The sequence below is a fragment of the Corvus moneduloides genome, chromosome 6, assembly GCF_009650955.1.
Source record: "Corvus moneduloides isolate bCorMon1 chromosome 6, bCorMon1.pri, whole genome shotgun sequence".
NCBI lineage: Eukaryota > Metazoa > Chordata > Aves > Passeriformes > Corvidae > Corvus > Corvus moneduloides.
In genome coordinates this window covers 16,441,635-16,463,436 of record NC_045481.1, presented here as the reverse complement: position 1 = coordinate 16,463,436, position 21,802 = coordinate 16,441,635, and the positions used below count along the sequence as shown (strand labels likewise).

At 42.6% G+C, this 21,802-nt stretch overlaps 1 protein-coding gene across 2 annotated transcripts in view; it reads right to left on the bottom strand.

Moving 5' to 3' along the window:
- Positions 1-21,802, bottom strand: part of CCDC88C (coiled-coil domain containing 88C) — a 99,501-nt gene that overhangs the window by 40,498 nt on the left and 37,201 nt on the right. For both annotated transcript variants that reach the window (XM_032111467.1, XM_032111468.1), the window contains exons 4-10: positions 20,015-20,084; positions 10,105-10,163; positions 8,410-8,493; positions 4,760-4,900; positions 3,873-4,057; positions 3,256-3,337; positions 2,654-2,812 (exon numbers count right to left, since the gene is read on the bottom strand). In XM_032111467.1, coding sequence (XP_031967358.1) covers positions 2,654-2,812; positions 3,256-3,337; positions 3,873-4,057; positions 4,760-4,900; positions 8,410-8,493; positions 10,105-10,163; positions 20,015-20,084 — 780 coding nt within the window. The remainder of the gene's footprint in view (positions 1-2,653; positions 2,813-3,255; positions 3,338-3,872; positions 4,058-4,759; positions 4,901-8,409; positions 8,494-10,104; positions 10,164-20,014; positions 20,085-21,802) is intronic.

The following is a 21,802-nucleotide window of genomic DNA, read 5'->3' as shown; positions in this document are numbered from 1 at the left end:
CACCACGAAATGAATAATCACTGTACAGTCTAGAGGTAAGAATCTCTACTCTGTTACATCCCAGAACAAATCTAACCAGACACTGTACTGACCCCAGACATTAATTCTTCTTTCAGAGGGGCAGAGGACTTGAGTCAGATTTGACAGAAAACTGAGCCCCCATGGAAAGCTAGATACTGGCTAGTATGCACAGCCTTTGTGCTACTCTATGACCATAAAAACATGGAATAGTGCCCTGTGGAATCCTCTGAATGCATCAGCCTGAGACCAATGGAGTTTGCCTGCTGCTCAATGCTGGCAGTCCATGGCTGTGTCAAAACTCGATCAATGATGGGAGAGGGAGTGGTGAGAATGTGAAACTCTCTGTCTATTCTAAACCACAGAGCACCCTGCAGACAGCTGTGCAATCCTGCTGCACATTAGAAAAGCTCAGCCCCTACAATAGCGACAATTTTTACTAAAGGCCACACTAGGGCTCCAAATCAGACATGCGCCAGATCGATGGGAAATAGTCCTTGTCCCACTACTGTATTTGTGCTGGTTTTGGCTGGGGTAGAGTAAGTTCTCTTCACAATGGTTGGTATGGGGCTGTTTTTTGGATTTGGCTGAACACAGTGTTGATAATAAAGAGATGTTTTTGTTATTGCTGAGCAGGGCTTACACAGAGCCAAGGCCTTTTCTGCTGTCCTACTGCCACGCTGGCGAGGAAGTTGGGGGTGTATGGAAATTGGGAGGAGATGCAGCCAGGACAGGTGACCCAAACTGACCAAAGGGATATTCCAGACCATATGGCATCATGCTCAGTATATAAAGTGGGGAGAAAAAGAAGGAAGGGGAAGACATTTGGAGTGATGGTGCTTCACTTTCCAAGTCACCATTATACATGATGGGGCCCCTGCCTGTCCATGGAAAGCAGTGAATTCCTCGGTGTGCTTTGCTTGTGTGTGTGGCTTTTGCTTTCCCTACTAAACAGTCCATATCCCAACCCCACAAGTTTTCCAGCTTTTACCCTTCCAATTCTCTCTCTGATCTCACTGGTGGGGGAGTGAGTGAGTGGCTGCGAGGGGCTTGGCTGCTGGCTGGGGTTAAACTATGACAGTATTGCAGGGAGGTATCCCTGGAGAGCCAGCACTCATCTCTGACATTCCACAGTTCCACCAAAAACTGACAGAGTGGAAGAGACAGCGAAGAGAGTTAGAACAAACTTGAAACTAACGTGAAGGTCTCTTAACTGAATGCTGTGTTAAGCAAGATTAGCAGTGCAGGACATGCAGACAGCAGCGCAGGAAAGTGCTGGCTCTGGGGCAAGCAAGGAGGCTACTCCCTTGATCTCAGATGAAGGGGACAAAAACTCCTCTCCAAGCTCCAGGTAAATTATCTGAGCAGCAGGTAAAGCTAAGCACCACCAGCGCACAGTCAGAAGGGGAACACCAGGATGGCACACTGATAGCCAGTGTGCCAGGGTAGAGCATGACTGATTTGCCAGCTTGAGGGAGGAAAACAGAGAGAGACAGAGCTTTGTACTTCCTAATGCAAACTGAGAATTACTGAGAAGCAAGACAGGCTTTTGTAGTCTATTACTACATTTAATAACCATCCATTTTAGTGAACCTATTCATAAGAAGCAGCAGCTAGCTGCCCCCTTAGGTTATAGAAGGGAAAAAAAATCACCTACAAAGTAGAGTTTATAGAGCAGAAAAATAAGGTCTATGCTCTCAGCAAGAGGCCTGGCAACCTCACTCTTCTACTTCAGACCTGGATTTTATCTAATTATAGTGAGGTTGTCAATTACCGAACCTGCATTTGTTCAGCAGTCTGGATTTATTTGACCTTGGCTGAAGTGTTACGTATGTGGATTATTGGGAGTTTTGGTGTGAATGCCTCAAAGAACTGAAAGAACAGAAAGTAAAAGCAGTCCTACTTAAATTTAATGTCAGCCATGCTGAGCCAATGAGTTTGGCCAGATGATCTCCAAGGTCTTCTGCAACCTAATTCAATTAATAATTCCAGGATGGGCATAGCTGCAGGTGACTAAGCTGAGTAACTGACATTACTACTAGGGCAAAGCCACACAATTCTCATTAACATATCCCACTCATAAAACTAGGGAGGAACCAAATTTTTTCTCCTTTCTACTATAAGTAACAGTTGCAAAAAGGGGTGGCTAGAATTTGTCATCTGAGGTCATCCTTAAAAATGCCATTTTAACACCAGTTGCATCTGCTACAAAACCCTAAGGAAAATCGCCCAGACGTCCACTTAACTAATTAATACATGGTATTTAAAATGCTGGTCAAAGAACAACTCTGGAACACAGGGAATTTACCTAAAGCTAAACTAAGGATCTGGACTCTAAAAAAAAAAAAAAAAAACAACAACATTCAGAAAAGGTTTGTCCTGTTTAGCCACATAATGCTGAACTAAGCAGAGTTCTTTAAAACTAATGGGCATTTATTTTGTGCGCACCAAGTCCTTCCTCTACTGAAAGAAGTTTAATGATGCTCAGTCAACTGCTATGATGTATGTCATGAAAATTTTACTTGCTCTGATGTTCTGCTACAGTCAGCTCAATGACAAACAACACATGAACTAGTAATGCAACAAAAGCCACACATTAAGGATTGCTCAACGAATCCTCCTAATTTTCACTTGCCTCCATGCGAGCTTTGTAAAACTCCACATCGTGAAGTTTCTCCTTGCACCGAACCAGTTCCATCTCGAGTCTCTCCACACGGTTTGCCTTCTCTCTCAGAGAGTCGAGCTCATCTCTGTATGCTCGGGCAGAGCGAGCATCTGAGGCAAGGTGCATGTTCTGTGAGGGATAAGCAGGGAGAAAAATCTAAGTTTAACACTTTTAAGCATGTACTTCAAACTTTATTTTTTTGTATTTACTTACTGATTTTAAGTGTTGACAAATAGTATTCCCCTGGTTAAGGAGTAAGAATTCTCTTGGTAGCCAGTAAATTCTCTACAAGACAGAGAGGTTCTTCAGCCTGTTGGACATTACTAATGCCTGATGCTGCATAAGCTTCAGGCACTACTAGGCTATTTGCAAGCTGAACAGATGAGACTGCTCTCAACAGTTAAGTGAAAAGCATAGCACTGCTATGCCACAACCATAATCTTTGAACAGCTTGCTGGACTAAGTTGATTTCTTCATTACAAAAGAGGCATAGTAGTAATTTTAGCCTCACACTGAAACAGGATCTTTTTTTAAATAGGGAAGATTGTCACAGTAAAACAAGCCCATCTCACCTCTTGCTTTATTTTTTGCAGCTCTAGGGTGAGCTGCTCAACTTCATGTTTAGAATCTGCAAGCTGCTCAGACTTCTCTTCCCTGAAAAAGATTAGAAAAATCTTAGTAATTTTTTTTCTTTCCTGAAACAATATTGATTATATGGACACTGCCAGGAATCTGTAAAAGAAGATACAAATCTCACAGCATATTCTTTATTATGACAGCTTCATCATTTTCCCATTATACCATACACATATCATAGATCTGAGTTTGCAACTCTATTTTTATACTAAGTTCCTCTGTTTAAATCTCATTCGTGCACCTGCTTCACTGGCCTGTGGACTTTCTACTTCAAGTTAAAATGCAGAGCTAGCAGTTGGTATTTTGAAGGAGGGGAAGAGAGAGATGAGACAAAAAGAAGAATGGAAGCAGCCATCACTACATTTAAAAGCCAATTATGAAAGAAGAAAAGATGGAAGACACTACTAGCTTCCTACTGCTCTGATTTGAAAGGTGTGATTCTGAGAGCACCTATGGAAGCTGGTGTATTGGAGCCAACAGGCTCCTGCTTTTTCAGGATGTACAAGACTTAATATGCAAGTCTCTCCAGAAGCACAAAATAACGGTGACTTACAGCTCCTGACGGATTCTTCTCAATTTAGCCTTTGTGTCCGCCAGCTCAACTGCAAGGTGCTGCTTTTCTTCATTAGAAAGAGGGTTGGCAAGGTTTGGTGAAGAATCTGGACTTGGTACTTTCAGAGGGCTTGGTGGTTGCTGAGACTGCAGATAGTCTCTCTCTTGAGTGAGATCTACAATGACCTGGAAATACAGAAGACTATGTAGTGCCAAGAGATAAATAGCGTATTTATACATTGTTTTAAAAATACCTAAAAATATTTTTAGATTTAGGAAATTATTGGTCTAGCATGATACAGAATCCTAGTGACAGCCAGGAATGAAGGTTACACAGAAGAGGAAAGGAATCTCCACTATGCTCTGACCACTAGAACATTCCCCTTCCAATGCTCAAAATAAGTAGTCTGTTTTCCTTGAAGAATTCATAAAAACCTGTAACAACTAACAGTTTTAATTAACACAATCGCAGTCAAAAGCATGACAGATGATTAACAGGCCAAAGAAGGTGAGGCTTCTCCAGAGATCTGAAGGGAAAGGAACTGATGAATCAAAAAAAACTAGACAAGACAATGGAGCCCAGGAGGGTAGATGCCAATGGAGAGACTAGGAAGCACTGCATGAATGACTAGACAGAGACTCAGAGACATTCGGTCTCCATTTCATGGAGAGACTGCTCAACTCCTCTTCACCAATCATTTTACCACATCTTAGTGCTTACACAAGAACCAATGGAAAAGTCAAACACTTTCTACAAATTTTCAGAGGTGTAGTAGAAAGGTGCAGAAGAAAGAGAAACCTAGTCCACAAACAAGACATGAGAGAAGGAATGGAGCCCTCATCTACAGCTTCTCATCAGCTCTGTATGGGATAGATATGTCCTCGTACTTCTGTGCATTCATCTCTCTCATCAATGAGCCTCCTGAGGTGGAAAACCATGTTCCTGGAGAGAGATTCTAGTTCTTCTGGGGCCATATCTGGGAGCTCCAGCCACTGCAAGTCAAATACATTCTCCTGGTTGTGAGTCACCTAGGAATAGGAACAGAAAAGTATGTCTTTCCACTGGTTGAGTTGAAAATTTGTTCACCATATATGCAGCATCCCCCAGGTTCTTCTACCGATAAATTAAAAAACATATCCATTTCACCAAACCCAGGCTGCAAATAACAAATGCAACTACCTTAACTACAACACTACCCAGAAATTCTTGGTATTTACATTTTTTATAATTCTTAAAGTCTGAGTTTTAAAAGTGATCAGATAAATATGATCAATAGCATGCACACTTGCATATTAGAAGTATGCAACTGTCTTACTGACCCTGAGGTGATCCCCACAGAGAAGGGACTGATCCCACACTGAACGTTACTAGGAAGAATCCCCAATTTCAATGAATTTGCAATTTGCACCTGATACAGCTGGGAGGAGCTGTATCAGCTGCAGAAATACCTCTGGTTGCTGCTAGCAGTTAATCTTTCAACTGTTACCCTACCTAAATTGATTTACTCTGAATCATTTAGCAGAAACATCAGGCAAGTCTCTCAAGCTCAGTTAATGACTGTTCCAGCTTTTGTTATAATCATGTCCTTACCTCATTGTAATTTTTTTCTTTCCTAAAAATTAACTATTTTTTTAAATGTTAAGAAAAAATTCCTGTCTTAAGACTTCCCTTATTTGTTCCTCAAATCTGACTGTACCAGGCTTTCTACACCTGCATGCATTACCTGCATGCACCTGGCCACAGTCAGCATCCACTCCCACTGAGGGGCACTTCCACCTGGCTCTTCAAAGTAAGAGACTTTCTGTATTATTTGGCAGGCCTATCCATAGCCTTTCCTTCTTCTGAAGTCCTAGAAATCTAAGAATGCTTGTCATTGGATCGAATACCTTTTTAAAAAGACTATATGTTCAATTTCAGCTCTTCAAGACCATCTAGCTCAGAGGCCACTGAAACGAGTCACTGGGCTGTTGCAGTGGGGATCCTGCAACATGCATATACCAAACCAGGCGTCCCGTGGAAAGGAAATATATATGGACAGACAGATTCTTGCTAGATGTTTCAGAGATGTTTATTTCTCCAGCCGCATGGCCGGAGCTCTGCCGAGGAACTGTTCCAGTCACGGGACCAAGGGTCCTTCTGCCCGTGCAGGGAACACAAACCAACCAATGGGAACGAGGCTGAGCAGGGACAGGGACCCCAACACCTCACCCGTTTTATTTTAATAAAAGGAGAATGAGAACAACTGGATAAACATTACAAGAACAGTTTCAAAACAAAACAAGCCACCCTCCTGAGTCTTTAAATGTCCAAACAGATTCTGTGGAACATCTTAGGGCTGACAGAAGGGAGACAGAACTCTGAGCATGCTTTGTGGGGAAACTGAGGCAGGAGAGGGTTTAACTTCTTCCCTTCCCATTTTCATCCCCCACTCGGCATTGGAAAGGGATTTTTGGGGAAACAATTGGCAAAGGTATGGTTTTGTGAGGGAAACCATGGGTGAAAAAACGGATTGGGAATACACTGGGGGTAATAGGACATAGGGTAAAAGGGAAAGGTGGGATTAGGAAAGGGAGACTGTAGGGGGGGTTTACAAGGGAGATATTGTCTAACATGACTACGATTTTTAGCATATATACTGCCTTTCACAGAAACACCATCAGGCCCAGTGACCTGCGATGCTTGTAACCCTTTTCTACCTCGTGTAATTTTGAATTCCACTACCTCTCCATCTCCCAAGCTTGGGATGCATTTTTCAGGGTTATTCTTTTTAATAGCAGTTCTATGCACGAATATGTCTTGCTGGTTGTCACACCTTGTTATAAAACCATAATTTTGCTTAACATTATACCATTTTACTATCCCTAAGGTCTTAGTTACTATGATCTTTTCCTTTTTCCGAGTGGCTGCTGTTTTCTGTCTCGCTGCGTCTTTGCTCTCTCTTTCGGTCGCTCCCGTGTTGGAATTCTCGGGGCTGCTGGTGCCTGCGCGCTCTTCCCGGGGTCGCGTTCGGGGCTGCGCGGGCCGGGCCGGGCCGCGCCGCTCAGTTCTCCGTGTGTCGCCTCCTCTGGTCGCAGCTTCGCTGCCGCTGCCAGGCGCTGCACCCACGTCTCGGCCGGGCCCCCGAGCAACGACCCCCCCCACGCCCTGCTCCAGCGCGCGTTCCGGCTGGGCGTGGCTCCGTTCTACCGCCACCGCCGCCCGCGCGCCGCCCCTCTCGGTCGGGAGTTCACGGGGCTCGCTCCACCACGCGCGGCCGTGCGGGCACCGCCGGGTCCTGCCGCTCCCGCCGCTCCTCGCTCCGCCACCGACACTGCAGCTCGCGTGGCTCCGCCCGCACGCGGGAACTGCCTCGCTGCTGCTCGCAGAGCGCTCGGTGCACGTGGCCTGGGCCGCACGGTCCCTGCGCCAGGCTTCCCTTCGCCAGGACACAGCTGACATTGCTCAACAGTCTCGGTAACTAAATAATATTCACGAAAATATTCTTCCATCAGCATATATTTTGACTCCAGTATTAACTGTGTCCAAACGGTTTTCCAAAAGCCCTTGGTAAGAATTAAATCCCAGGAAACATAGAAAAAGTTCTTAAACAACCATGCCAGGAAGTGTTTCAGTTCTTTTTGAGCTTGAATCAAGCTAAAATTTACAAATCGTTGTTCAAGAATCATTTTAAGATAAATGTCCATATGCGGCTCTGAGAGCCAAGAGTCTTCCCACGGTTCCTCCATAGTTTAGATATGGAAGAGCAAAGCAAAACCAAGAAGAGGAATCCAAAGTTTCCAGGGTTTACTCACACAAATCAGTCGCTTAGGGATCGGGGATCGTTCTGCCCGCATTCCCCACCATTATGTTGCAGTGGGGATCCTGCAACATGCATATACCAAACCAGGCATCCCGTGGAAAGGAAATATATATGGACAGACAGATTCTTGCTAGATGTTTCAGAGATGTTTATTTCTCCAGCCGCATGGCCGGAGCTCTGCTGAGGAACTGTTCCAGTCACGGGACCAAGGGTCCTTCTGCCCGCGCAGGGAACACAAACCAACCAATGGGAACGAGGCTGAGCAGGGGCAGGGAAGCCCCGTGTCTGTGCCCTCAGGGCCCCTCTCCCAGGGCTACACGGCGGGGGAGGGACCCCAACACTGGGCAGGCTGTGTCACCTACCACAGGGCTTGGGGACTAAGTGTTTACACCATTGGTGCAAGGGGCTCTGCAGCTTCTAAGACATACATGGATTTTGTCAATATTGCACATGGATCCTTACAACAATTCCTTCTACATAACCTTTAAGTGGCAAGCAAGGCATTTACCACTGCATCTCTAAAAGACCACTGAGCCAAGTAATGATCCCAGCACCTATTTTCATCTTGTAATTTGAGTGTAGGAACAGGAATTCAATTTTCCTTTTTGTGAATTTCATGAATCCATTATGAAATTCTAAGCATTAATATTTTATAGCAAAAATATCCTTAACAGATTGACTGTTAAGTCAAGGAAGGGAGAGATACAACATCAAAAGAGACAATACTAGGAATCCTACCTCCTGAATGTGCGACACAATGGCAGCTTGGGTTTCAATATCCAGTTGTTTTATTCTGTCAATAAACTCTTCTTTTCTTTCACACTGTTAAAAGAAAGCACACCCTGAAACAGTGCTACATACCCTAAAACTTAACTGCTCAATTTTTCATTTAAATTTAAAAAAACCCTCCAAACTCAAACAACCCATAATGCTAATAAAAAACTGTTTTAAGATCTATATACTTTGTCACACTAGAAGGTGTAACACTTCACTGCTCCATATGGAGCACGAACCAAATTGCATTAAATTATTTAAACTTTATAGTCAGTACAATTAAGGCTACGTTAAATGGCTGGTTTTGCTCTTAAGAAACAAGTTCAACATGCAGTGTGATCAAGAGGTGGGGAAACAGCCCGAAGAAATCATCACAGCTTCACTAATGGAGCTGCACAAATGTAAACCTTCATTTACACTGCACCATTTAACCTGTCTGCTTTGCTGTTTGCATTTTGCTTAGTTTTGGCAATGAAGAGAGATGCATCACTTTAGATATTATCCACATCAACACCCAATGTTGTTTGTTGGACTAAATCAACATATGCTTTAGATAAAAAAAACTGGGAAACATTCTGGATAAAAATGAGTGACATTTCAGACAAACAGATTTCAGTAAATCTTTTACTTAAGGCTTTAGAAGAGGCAGACATCTGCTATCTGTATATCTGTGATTGTGCACTAAGAACGTTATTGCCTTCTTGTAACAACACTGCACTGTGAAGAACTTAAGCAGTATTTAAAAGGGTTTTTTTAAACTCATTTACAGTGTCCTTCTGGGGCCTGGTTCTGAGTCTCAACCATTTATTTCACTGGGAAGAACCCCAGACCAGTAAACGAGGGCTGAGGATGCACAGCAGCAAAAACAATTCTTTGTGCTGCAATGCAACACTAACGTAATTCAGAGAGGCAATACGTAGACAGCTTTACCCTGACATAATTGAGCTGACATAGCTGAGCAGGGTAAGTGTCCTAAGGCATGACAAAGACACTAGGCAGACCTACAAACAAGGTCAATTATCAGCAAAGGCCCGCCCGCAACGAGGCCATTGTTTACTGCCTCAGAGGTTTGGTGGGCAGAACACTGATTTCTTTATCCAGTAACTGCTGTGCATTTCTGCAGTTTTCCGTATGCATTGTCTCTCTATTTATTTAAACAAATGTCACACAGAGATCTCCACACTAATATACAAAGTATCTATTAATCTGGTATTTTCGACACAATATTAAATCAAAATATTGTGCAAATAAAATCATGATTCATTAAACAAATATTTAGACTTGTTAAACTATTTGTTTGGCATTAACATGTACTGTTCCACTTTTTATTTTAAAACGATAAGAAAATATACCAACAGCAAGCTTGATATCAAGAGCACTGTTCAAAACTTATCTCGTCCCACTGTGTTATTGAAGCTGTGAAAGTACACATCCTGTGTCTGATTAAGCAGTAGCAACAAATTGAGGCTACTGCTATCACACAATGTGCTTCCTCTCCCCTGCATTTCTTTCCTTCACCTATTGTGTTTCTCACAATTTAGCTCACAAGCTGTCTTGAGCTCAAGATTTGTTCACATAGCGCTGATCTTTGGGTAGATTTTCTCAGCTCAGAAAAAAAAAACCAGATTCAAAAAAGTCTTATTTTCTATGAATGTTCACCTGCACAGCACATCCCAGAACCAACAAGAGCAGCTTCTTGATTTCATCCATGCTTTTACCTAGAGAGGAAAAAAGGTCATCAGTACATGTGTATAACAGATAAACTACGTCCAAGTGATCATCTCCAAAATACATGCCTAAAAAGAGAAGACCTTCGAACAAGTGCCTGAACAAAATATATATGCCTGTTATAAAGTTACCGTATTTTTTACGCAACAATGCAGTTCATATGGATTAGTTTAAAATCCCAACTTCAGCAAGGCATTTTTCCTTTGATGTGCTATCCTCACCTATCATTTTCTAAGGCTTTTCTGATCAATACATCACAAAAAGAATTCCTTTAAATAGTTCAATGCCTATGACCAATCCTTGTCTCTTGGGTCATGATTAACAAGAGTGCAAAAAAGCCCAACAAACCACCAACAGCTCTCCCCACTCCAAAAAACCCTACCAAAATAAAACAAAAACACCATGGGCAGAAGCAAAGGAGGGTTACTCACAAAGAACTTGCCCTAAATTCTCCTTCTGTAAAACAGTTGCCACTCAGACTTCCCAAAGCTGAATACCATTCTGTGCATATAAATCCTCTCTGAGAGATGTTTTAGCAAACAAATTCTGCCTGTGTTCTGCATCAAAGCCTGTTCGCACTTTGAAGCGTAAACCCCATGTGGTAAGAGGACAGAGAATGAGTGATGTATAAGCGATACTGAGGAGCTGACCATATGCTGGGAGCCGTGGGGAGAGGAGACACATCCCTGGTGCTGCTGCAGGGAACCCTGCTGCGACCAGCAGCCCTGCCGGCCATTTCCTAGGGTTAGGAGAGGGAAAGCCTCACAAGAGGAACTGGTGCAGCTTAGAGACAGCTTGTTTCAACAAAATTAATGTGGACTGATGGATGGTAAAGGACATTACGTATATCAAAATAAGACAAAGGGCAAGGCAAGGAGGGCAAAAGGAAGGCAAGGAGTTTCAATGAGGAAATAAAAGCATCTTTACGGAGCTAGCTTCAGAAAAAGCCTGTCCTCATCCACACTGGGGGAAGATCAGGAAAGAGAAACAAAGAAACAAAACAGGCCACATAAAGTTTTCTCTCATCCCTACACATGTGCATTCTTCCTGAGTGTATAACTGGGACTAACACTTTCATTTTATACCCTGCTTTACTTGGGTGTTCAATTACTCCCATCACTACATAGATACTAAATTCTGAGTGCAACTGCGCTCCTCCACCAACAGCATGCCCTTGTGAGGCTGCCCTGGCAGAAAGTCAGAGGCATGTGCAGAACCCAAGGCCAGGGAAGGGGAGTTAATCTGACTCGTCAGTTAAACTGCCACAGCCGCACAGCTGCACAAAGGCACTGACCTAAATTACCACGGGGGTTCCTGCCATTCCCACAACCTTGCAAGCCAGCATCGCCACGTGCAGGCAGCTTAGGAAGTAACTTGTTTCCTGATTTCCGAGCACACAAACGTCCTAAACCAGTATTTAAACATACCTACAATTTTTCGACAACTTTTAGGAATGTTCATCTTTTAAAACGACTCAAGAATGCCCTACAAAAATCATCATGACTGTATGAATGAACACTACAATTCTCAACATCCAGGTCTTGCATTTAGTAACCATTATGATTTTGCAAGCAGAAATTCTTCTCTTCAACAGGAACAACCATCTTTAAGCATGCAAGTTCACACTTCAGCCTGTAAATACAATATAGCTTATTCCCCTGCAGAATATTTAAAAACTGGTTTTGAAAAACATACAATCATTCTTACTCTTCTCCCCATATGTAGCAGAATACAAGGCTTCCTCTTTCCTGAAAAGTTACAATTTAATACACAAATTACATTTCAGCCTGTGAAAGTCTGATTGTTCTGTATGAGCCTCAGTAACACAATCTTAAGCATAGACAATGACACAAAACCCTTCACCAACAGCAAAAAAAAAATCTGTTACTTCATGAACAGTTCTTTTGAGGGCACAACTGGGAGACTATCGGTTTGGTCAGAAGGTATTTTTTCAAGAAACTGAGCTCTCATTAGTTTCAGCACTGGGTTTCATTCTACATCATCTTCAAAGCAGGTACAGACCAAGAATTAAATGCAGAGCATGCCTGTGGGACACAAAAGCGAGTCATTAAGTTATGGAGAGCAAGTGACTTGAGTGTGTCTCTCATTGACCCAAACTTACTCAGGCAGAACATCTCCGTGGAGAGACTGAAGGAGTTAGGCTGCTTGCTCTGGATCATGCCAGACATGAGATGTAACCCTTATGTGCTCTGGGCACCTTCATCTGTCAACCATAAATTCCAATCTGTGCTCCACGGCATCCCAATTATCCTTGGGGTGAGCACAGTGGCTTGAAATCACTCATTTTAGAAACACCAGGGCTACTTCCCAACTGTGACAGCATCTATACCATCCTAAAGGCATGTGAGCTACTTAAAGCCATTCAAACCACACTCTACCCCTCTGCAACACAGCTTTGCTATTTTCTCAGTGAGGTAACAGATGGGCATTGGTGCTGCTGCACGACCCTATGAGGTGAAACACCTTTGGCTATTACTGCAAAGTAACTTAGCAAGGTCAACAGGGACCGACCTTGCCTGGAAACAGCCTTTTGAGTGAGACCTTACCCCACTCCAGTCCTCCCACGAGGAAGTGAAGCTGAGGCAGACATGGCAAGCCATGGCAGGGATGGACAAACTAGAGTTTATAGAAAGGAGTAAGAAATTAAGACGAGATAATCATGAGTTATTAGTCTCTTACTGTTTTAAACAAAACATTTAGCAGTCTGCTCTCCCCCCTGGCAGCTCGCAGTGAAAATATAGCTGTCAGGATTACGTAGGAACCCAGAGTGCTGAGAATATTTCTCTGCCTGTTTTTAAGGGTTCTTACCCCCCTGAACAACACTGTTTTAACCTCCAACCTTGGAAAAAAATTACCAATGATCAGACAAGAACTAGAAAATACAGTGGTGTGAATTAGATGATAGACTACTATGTAAGATTGTCACAGGGTGAAAATTTAGAGGTTTTGGGCTTCTCCTCGTAGTAAATAGGTAAGAGTAAAAAATACCAAAATGGAGGATTGTTGTTGTTCTCTAAACCTTCTTCTTCCTCTACTACTCCATGCTCTGCAGTAAAAGTAGTTTGGAATGACTGGATAGAGAATTCCACAGTTCCTGGTTGTGTTACTGAATAATTGGTAGAAAAGTGAAAATAATATACGTTTTTAGTAACTATTGGTTAAATTATCTTTAAAAGGCTGTGTAAATCTTGATAATTAGAGACTTCACTCCTGCTTTCTGTGCTCTATGCTGCACCTGGGTCACGCTAGTGGCTCTGTTCCTCTGATAAGACTTAATAAACAACTATCTGGCAGCATTGAAACTCAAGGAAAAGTCTTGGTTTATCTTTGAAACTCCTTGCAAGGACTTTTAGAAAATTCTCGCCCATCAGGAGGGATTTGATTTATGGCACGGTTCAGTGTCAGATTAGTCCAGGTTTTTTCAATAAATTTTTCTATGCTTGCAGACATGCTACATCATGTAATGAAAGTGAGGTTGTACTACTGACTAGAAACACTTTTAAGGCTTAAAGGTCCACTCAGCAGATACACCAGCCACACAAGTGCTTCCAAAGATCATGTGTGATTAAAGAGTTCCATTCCTTGGGCTTTCATTCAGAAGTTGTTTTCCGTGGGGAGGAGACAGTTTGTTGACATTAAGGCACTCCCAGATCACTCATACTCAAGCTACATTTGAGTAACATTTTAAAGCCTTGTAGAATTACACTATTACAGGAGATTTTTAGAAAAAATAGGGTATGAGTATGAAAAAACCTCTCTAACAATCTGAAGTGCTTTAGAGAGAGTTTTCAATTAAACCTCAAAACAAGCCAGGAAGGGATTAATTACCCCTCTCTCCTTTTTCATCTCACCCACAGGAGAGCTGAGATACCACACACTTCAGTGGAGTGCCCAAGGTGACCAAGTGAATCAGAAGCACTTCTAGGACTATTACAGAGCACCACAGTGAAGTTCTACACTGCAGCCAGTGCTTCTGCCCTGCAATGCCTCTAATCCTGCAATGCATGCTGAAGGAAAGCAAGTAACCTTCATCCCCGATTCAATCATGCCTTCTAAACAGTGAATGGTTCTCATGTTTTTCAAAAAGCTTGATTTGTGCCCATTTATAAGATGCTAAAGTTCCTTGTGCAACCGCATAAGCAGGAATGTGCCAGCTCCCCTATGCTGGCTCACTTGGATGACACAAGTCCTTCCCAGACAGCTAGGAAGTCTGCGGAGTCTACTCATGCTTATTAGCTGATCTTACCAAGACACTGTCCTCCTATGACCTAGGATGCAAACATTTAGGTCTGGGGCAGCTCCTAGCAGAGAGGTACCCACAAGCTGAACAGACAAGAGTCAAAACACCATCACTTAAACAGAAAGGTGCTAATTAAGAAATAAAGACTTTTATGCCTTTTCTTAAAATTCCAGGGCAATTGCTCTCAGGCCCTGTGTTTGTGCTGCAAGGGAGCCAGCCAGCCACCCGGAGCATTTGCAGAAAGCCCATCTGCTCCCAGGCATGAGAGAAGGCCAGCAGGTTTCCTGGAAAATAAAGAAAGGGAAAGCCCAGACACCACTTGTGCATCCTGGGAGCCTCTCTGTGCCAGAGCCAGAAGATCCCTCTGCTCTCGTGGGGGTGGAGGGTGGGAAACAGATGGCAGGACTCAGGGAGAAGGTGGGCAGAGGGATTAGGAGACACAACAAAAAAAGGAGGATCAAGGTACAGAGAGAACACAAACAATGAAAAAAATGAGAGGGGGGATGGAAAGATGTCAGAGGAAATGGGAACAAGCAGGTTCAAGTAAGTACAATCTTGGGCTTGTGCTGCCTGTTTCTCCGTATTTCTACTCTGATGTTACTCTGTCCAGCACAGGAGTGGGAGCACCAGCACACGGAGTGTCACAGGCAGCAGCTGGAGCGCGTGCAGAGAACGTGGGGAGGGTGAAACACACAAGTGCTGTTTTCCCCAACTCCAGCAACATCCTCAGTGAGAAAAGCTTGAATGCTAGATTTACACTATTGAGGCACTGTTTTGTTATTAACTTTATACTTTATGAACCTTTGTGCCTCTGGAGGACTGTGAAACAAAATGAGGAAGGAAACCAGACATGAAAAATACCCAAATGAGAGTAGACAACTTTTACAATTTTAATGAAAACTAGTTTTCTATAGACACTTGTTAGCAGGGACTTTGGGGTCTCTCATTCACAAACTTAACATGTAATTTGAAAACTGTATATAAACAGCAAAGTTTTTTGAAGGGACAGAAAGGAGCCTATCTTAGGCAAGTAAAACCTCATTTCCATTCTTGATCTAAAAACAAGTTAAAATCTCTCCCCCCTCATGATTATGACTGTTTCAAAAGATTAATTGCCATAAGTTTCTAAGTACGCTCACTAGCTGTGTAAAGCTAAAAATGTCTAGGAATGGAGAAATTAAAAAATGCACCTAAACAGAGGTTCACAACCATTACTGTGTACTGATATTCCCTGTGTGGCCACATTAATGAGTGGCCGTTTATAAGGCACGCTAAAACCAGACATAATATGAAAAAGTGATTACAGCAATGTCAAAGATGATACATAGGCTGATGATTCTCTTATTGAACACAGGGGGATTTGTGGTGCAGTAATGAATTGAAAAAGCTGTTCAGCAAGAAAAACAAATGAGAAAGACAGAAGCCAAGAGGAAATTTAATGGTAGTAGCTGTCTACCACACAGTGCAGTGAAGAGAATAAATCCTCTAATATCAGCTGCATTGTTCTGCAAGTCAAGTTCCTGCGAAAATTTTTTTAATCCTTCAATTAAACTTTCAAGTTTATTTTTAGCTTCCTATATTCTAGAAAACAGTCAAGCCTTCATCTTCTAACAAATATTTCTGATTTCTTTTCCCATGGACAAATGAATTACAGTAGGCAAATTTGCCATGGCCTGGAACCAAATTAGAGGACATGAAAGCAAGTAAAGCTCATAAACCCAACAGACATATGCCTTTTCCTATGCAAAAGCCCAAGTGCTACTGCATTTTTTGTGATGGCTGCTCTGTTTTTCCAATAATCTCACATTCAAAGCAGAGCTGCAGAAGCCCCCAACAGTCAACGGTGAGTGCCAAATGGAAGCTAAATAGCAAGAACAGCATTCGCAGCCTCAGTGCTGTTCAATCCATAATTTAATGCCTGTAACACCACTTTTTGCTGTGTTTTAGAGGGCAAAAGTAAAATTTCTGAAAAGTGTGCGTAGCAAAACATCACACGGGCTTGTTACAAGAAGTAAGTCACTGAAGTTGTACACAGTGAATCAGATTTAACAGCTCTCTGGTCTTGGACCTGTGGAGTCAATACAGTCATTAAGAGCATTCCCAGCTCAAACAGTACAAAGCAGTACTGGATTTGTTCCAGCAATGAAACCGTGGGATTGATTTTTTTTCTCTGATCAAGAGGTACCTTTCAGTGAGATAACTTAGCTACAGGACAGGGAAGGCAAAATTGGGATTTCATCTCTGCCTCACTAAGAGAGAGAGAGACTATCTTTGTTTTGCTTGTTTTTCCCCTCCCAAGTGCTGCTGCCTTCCTCTGACTCCTCTCTGCAAGACAGAAACAATGACATCATCACCAGGTCATCACTCACTTACATTGGTCATCACAGCTTATTCCTTCATTCAGCTTTTTGCATTGGCTTTACTACCTTTGCCTCAGCCATCTCCTTCCTGTTCCCTCTTTCCAAGCTTCCCATTAGCCCTCAGCCAGGTTCTTCCTCCTGAAGGAAGTTCAAGTTCTCCACTTTATAACCATTTCTCCTGCACGTCTTACCAGTAAATGCCTACCCAACAGGAAGATTAAGATCAGCTCCTCAGACACTCTCCTTCTTGAATACATTCTTGAAAGCAAACACATCTTGAGTCTTCCTTTGCTCACCACCTTCTTTGGTCATGTCTAGGCTGGGACTGGTTCTCAAAAATCCTTATATAATATGGCTAAATAAGAAATTTGTACTTTTTTTTGTACACATATGCCATCAACTTTAGACATCCAGATGTTACATTTTTGCATTTTTTTTATCCTTTCTTCTCATGTTCTGTCCCAATAATTCCAATGATAAAATTTATTTTCCCCATTGCTGACTTAAGATACCACAAAAACCAAAACCAAACCAACCAACCAACCCAAAAAAAACCCCCCAACAAAACCCCGAAAAAGCCAAACTAAACCACCACATTTTTAAAGATCTCAGAGAAGAAAGTTTTCTGGTTGTAATTAAAGGAGCTAAAAGACAGGAACACATGGATGACCAGCATCTTTCCTACAAGAGACACAGGTACTTTCTTCAAAGAGAGATCTAAGGTACTGACAAAAACCAGCAGGTCAAGGGTAGGAAATTATAGCTGAACCCAGGACAGCTTTCAAATGTGCAGCTTTCCCAGGAACCAAAACTGTATTTACCACATTATGAGTCTCCTGCCAGCTGTCGCTCAGGAATGGCTGTGACAAGGAACCAGCCAGCCTTTCCCCTTGACACTTAGCCACCAGCAGAGATGCTGCCTTGCTGGCCCAGATATTTCTATTCAGCAGCACTCTTGATGCTAAGCAGCCCATTGCCCATATGACTGAGAAGAACAACAGCTCTTGTATTTTGACTTTCTTCCTTGCCCATAACACTAGCCTGTACAGCCCAATTAAGACTTGCAGACTTTATTCTGCTTGCTGAAGAAGTGGATTCCTTACTCTCAGCTCAATTTTAAACAGAAGTGCCAAGACTATGAGCATCAGTGATCCAACATCTGCTAATATTCTTTTCGGACAAATTCTTTTCTGTACATACACACTCTACAGCTGCTAAGAGCAGCAAAATACAATCTTCTGCTAAGGTTTCTACCATTTATTTGTTCTGGAGATGCTGATTACCATGTCATTCCCCATCACTGCTGACAGGGTTCATTCAGTTTACCTTCTTTGGTAAAAACAAATACAATGTCCTTGGCACTAGCACTGGGCTCAGGCAGAGACAGAATGGGCAGGCAAAAAGAAAAAAAAAAAAAAAAAAGTAAGAAACATAGCAACAAAACTTTCCATTTCAGAAATGTGGTTCAAAGAAGTCAACTTCATTTTCAGGCTAAACAGCTTTAATTTTGTCTCACCAAAAGCATTGGACTCTGGACATGAGCTCACTGGCTTCCATCTTATTTTTGATGTGCTACTTCATGCAACAGATATCATTGTCTAAACAACATAGCCAGACAAATGTTTTTCTTTTTGTCCATTCTCTTCCTCACTTTTTCTTATTTTTTCATATAGGTATTTTTCTCTCCATCTTCTCTTAATTTTCTTCCCATATTTCATTTGCAACAGTCCCTTCATATCTTTTGGCAATTCTGCAAGACCCTGGGTGTGTACATATATTCAGAACTAAACTCATTATACAGGCACACAAACACCTGAAGGACAGCACATCATTGTCCTATGGCAGACGATATCCTAGGTCACTTGCAGCAAGGGGTGAAGACACACGGCTTTCAAACAAATAGCTGCTGCTCTGGCTTTGGCAAGAACTCACTCATCACACATATATATGCATCACATGCAAATACACATGCATATTTATTCATACAGGTATATTAATACCTCAGTGTTACATTCTAGATACATAAAGTTGTAAGATTCAGAGATGCTTGAATATTTGTCATTTGCCTACAACTACATACAGTTTATTAAAAAGCATGTTTGTATTATGGCCTGTTTAGGAGACTGGCTGCCAGAGTCCCTTGGGAGCAACTCTCAGTCCAAACAGTTAAATCCCGCTGGTGGTCAGTCACAAGTGGGGCTCCCCAATGCTCAGTACTGAGGCCAGCCCCGTTTAGTATCTTTATCAATGATCTAGACAAGGGGATTGAGGGCACCCTCAGTCAGCTTGCAGACAACACCAAACTGGGTGGGAGTGTTGATCTGCTGGAGGGTAGGAAGGCTCTGCAGAGGGATCTGGACAGGCTGGATCCATGGGCTGAGGCCAGTGGAATGAGGTTCAAAGCAGTAAAGGTCCTGCCCTTGGATCAACAACAACCCCAGGTAGTGCTACAAGCTGGGGGCAGAGTGGCTGGAAACTGGCCCTGTGGAAAAGGACCTGGGGATGCCATTTGACAGCAGCTGAACATGAGCCAGCTGTGCCCAGGTGGCCAAGAAGGCCAATGGCATCCTGGCATTCTGTGTCAGCAATAGTGTGGCCAGCAGGACCACGGCAGGAATTGTCCCCCTGTACTTGGCACTGGTGAGGCCACACCTCAAATCCTGTGTTCAGGTCTGGACCCCTCATGACAGGAAGGACATTGAAGGGCTGGAGTGTGTCCAGAGAAGGGCAACGGAGCTGGGGAAGGGTCTGGAGCATAAGTCTGATGAGGAGTGGCTGAGGGAGCTGGGGGTGATTAGCCTGGACAAAAGGAAGCTCTGGGGGACTTTATTGCTCTTTACAACTACCTGAAAGGATGTTGTAGTACGTGGGGGTTGGTCTCTTCTCCCAAATAACAAGCCATAGGTCAAGAGGAAATGGCCTCAAGTTGTACCAGGGGAGGCTTAAGAATACTCCTATGGACTCCAGGAAAAATTTCTTCACTGAAAGGGTGGTCAAAGATTGGAACAGGATGTCCGGGGAAATGGTTGAGTATAGAGTATCCCTGGAAGTATTTAAAAGACATAGATGTGGTGCTTAGGGACATAGTTTAGTGTTAAGGGCTAGACTCCTTAAGGTGTTTTCCAACCTAAATTAGAACAGAATTACAGAATCGCTTAAGAAAACAAAACAGATTTAGTATTGCAGAGGAGACAGGTGAAGAAGCTGATGAACTACTCACCAGAAAGAGGATCTTTGCCAATCATTAAAACATTTGGTAAATTCATTACAATCAGCTGCTGGAGGACCTCCTAAACAAAAGAGAACAGACAAAGTTCAGCGTGAAGGAATCCAAATCAATCCCACCACAAAGAATACAAAGCTCCATCAATTACAAAACTTTTAACATACTGGCAGGTCAAAGGTCACAAGAGGAAGCCCCACTTGAGAGAGAAATCACTATTTGAAGACAGCATCAGGTTGCACAGCTAACACGCACTAATCGCCTCTTTTAACAATGGCTAATATGGAACTCAAAGGGTCCCATGGCACTAATCAGGATAAATGCATGACCATGCCAGGAACACCAATCATTCATGCCTTTACCCCAGGCACGATCTGTATTAATCTGATGTGCAACATACAGCTGCTGTCATGTTTCAGGGCATATAAATGCAGCTGGTTCAAAGGTACCGAAGCCACTCTGTGAAGTTTGAGTAACTCAAATAATTGGTCAAATTATCTCATGGGTCTGAAAATTTAAGGATGGGCTGGGGAAGTGGGTGTGGGGAAAAGCCCTTGACCAGGCATCTGGCACTGCTCAGAGAAACTGGATATAAAGTTCTAGATTTATTTGCATTGTTTTTAATGAGGAGTAAGACAGAATTAAGTATGTCATGAACATCATTTAAGGGTTGTTTTATTTCAGGGGAGATGACAGAACAGAGGTGCATCAGGTTCAACATGTAAATGCCAGCTGTTTGAAGCTGCTCTGAAATCACAGAATGGCTTAGGAGAGAAGAAAGGCTACAAACCCTGGGGCAGGCAAAATGCTTAAAGTTGTTCCAATAAATACATTGCAAAGGGGACTCTGCACAGTAACAGAACCAGCCATGCACCCCAGAAACAAAGAGCAGAGCAATACAGTTGTTAACTTTGACCTGCAGTTACCAGCACCCACTTGCGATGATCTGGATAAAACATTTTGCAGGCAAGTTTTTATTTCACATAAAAAGCCTGGGAGGAAAACAGCTGTATGACTGAAATGCTGTGCTGAGATTCAGGAAACAAAAGTTCACAGATACAACCCTACCAAATGTTTGGCAGGTGCCTTTTTCCTGCTTGTCTCCACTTCCCAGACTACCCCTAGGCCACTGGAAGGGCACATGCATTGATACTCGAAAAGCATTCAGACCAGGGGAAAAAGCACCACAGCCCAGCAAAGAAACACACTTCCTGAAACAATCACCCATTCACCCAAACACTTCCCCTCCAAGCTACCCATTGTTATTTCTCTGCTTTCAAAGTTATACCACAGGAGGAAAATTAAGCCTGATTGAAAGAGGAAATAATTCAGAGAGTCTGCAGCCTTTGATAAGCAGAGTGCATATTCTAAAAAAATGTTTTGTATACAACACATTTAATTTTTTTCCTCTGATCCATACCAAAAAACACTCCTTGGCAGTTCTGCTTTTGGATAAAGTAGAAGTATCGCAGTGTCACAGCTAATAGGGGTTTTGGATCTGTTAAGGAAAAAGGTTCTACAGTCCTTTATGTAATATGAAGCTAGGCTAAGGCAGACCAAACATTCCCTGACTCATTAGCCAAATGCATTTTGTATTTTGGGCATTTGAGACACATTAAACAAAGTTTGTTTGCATCTGTCACCAAAACAGGTGTGAAACCTATAGGATATAAGACCACATGGCTGGAGTGCAATATGTGCTATGACAATACAGCATGGCACTGAGGCTTTAAACAAAAACAAACAAACAAACAAACAAACCAAAAAAAAAAAAAACAAAAAAAC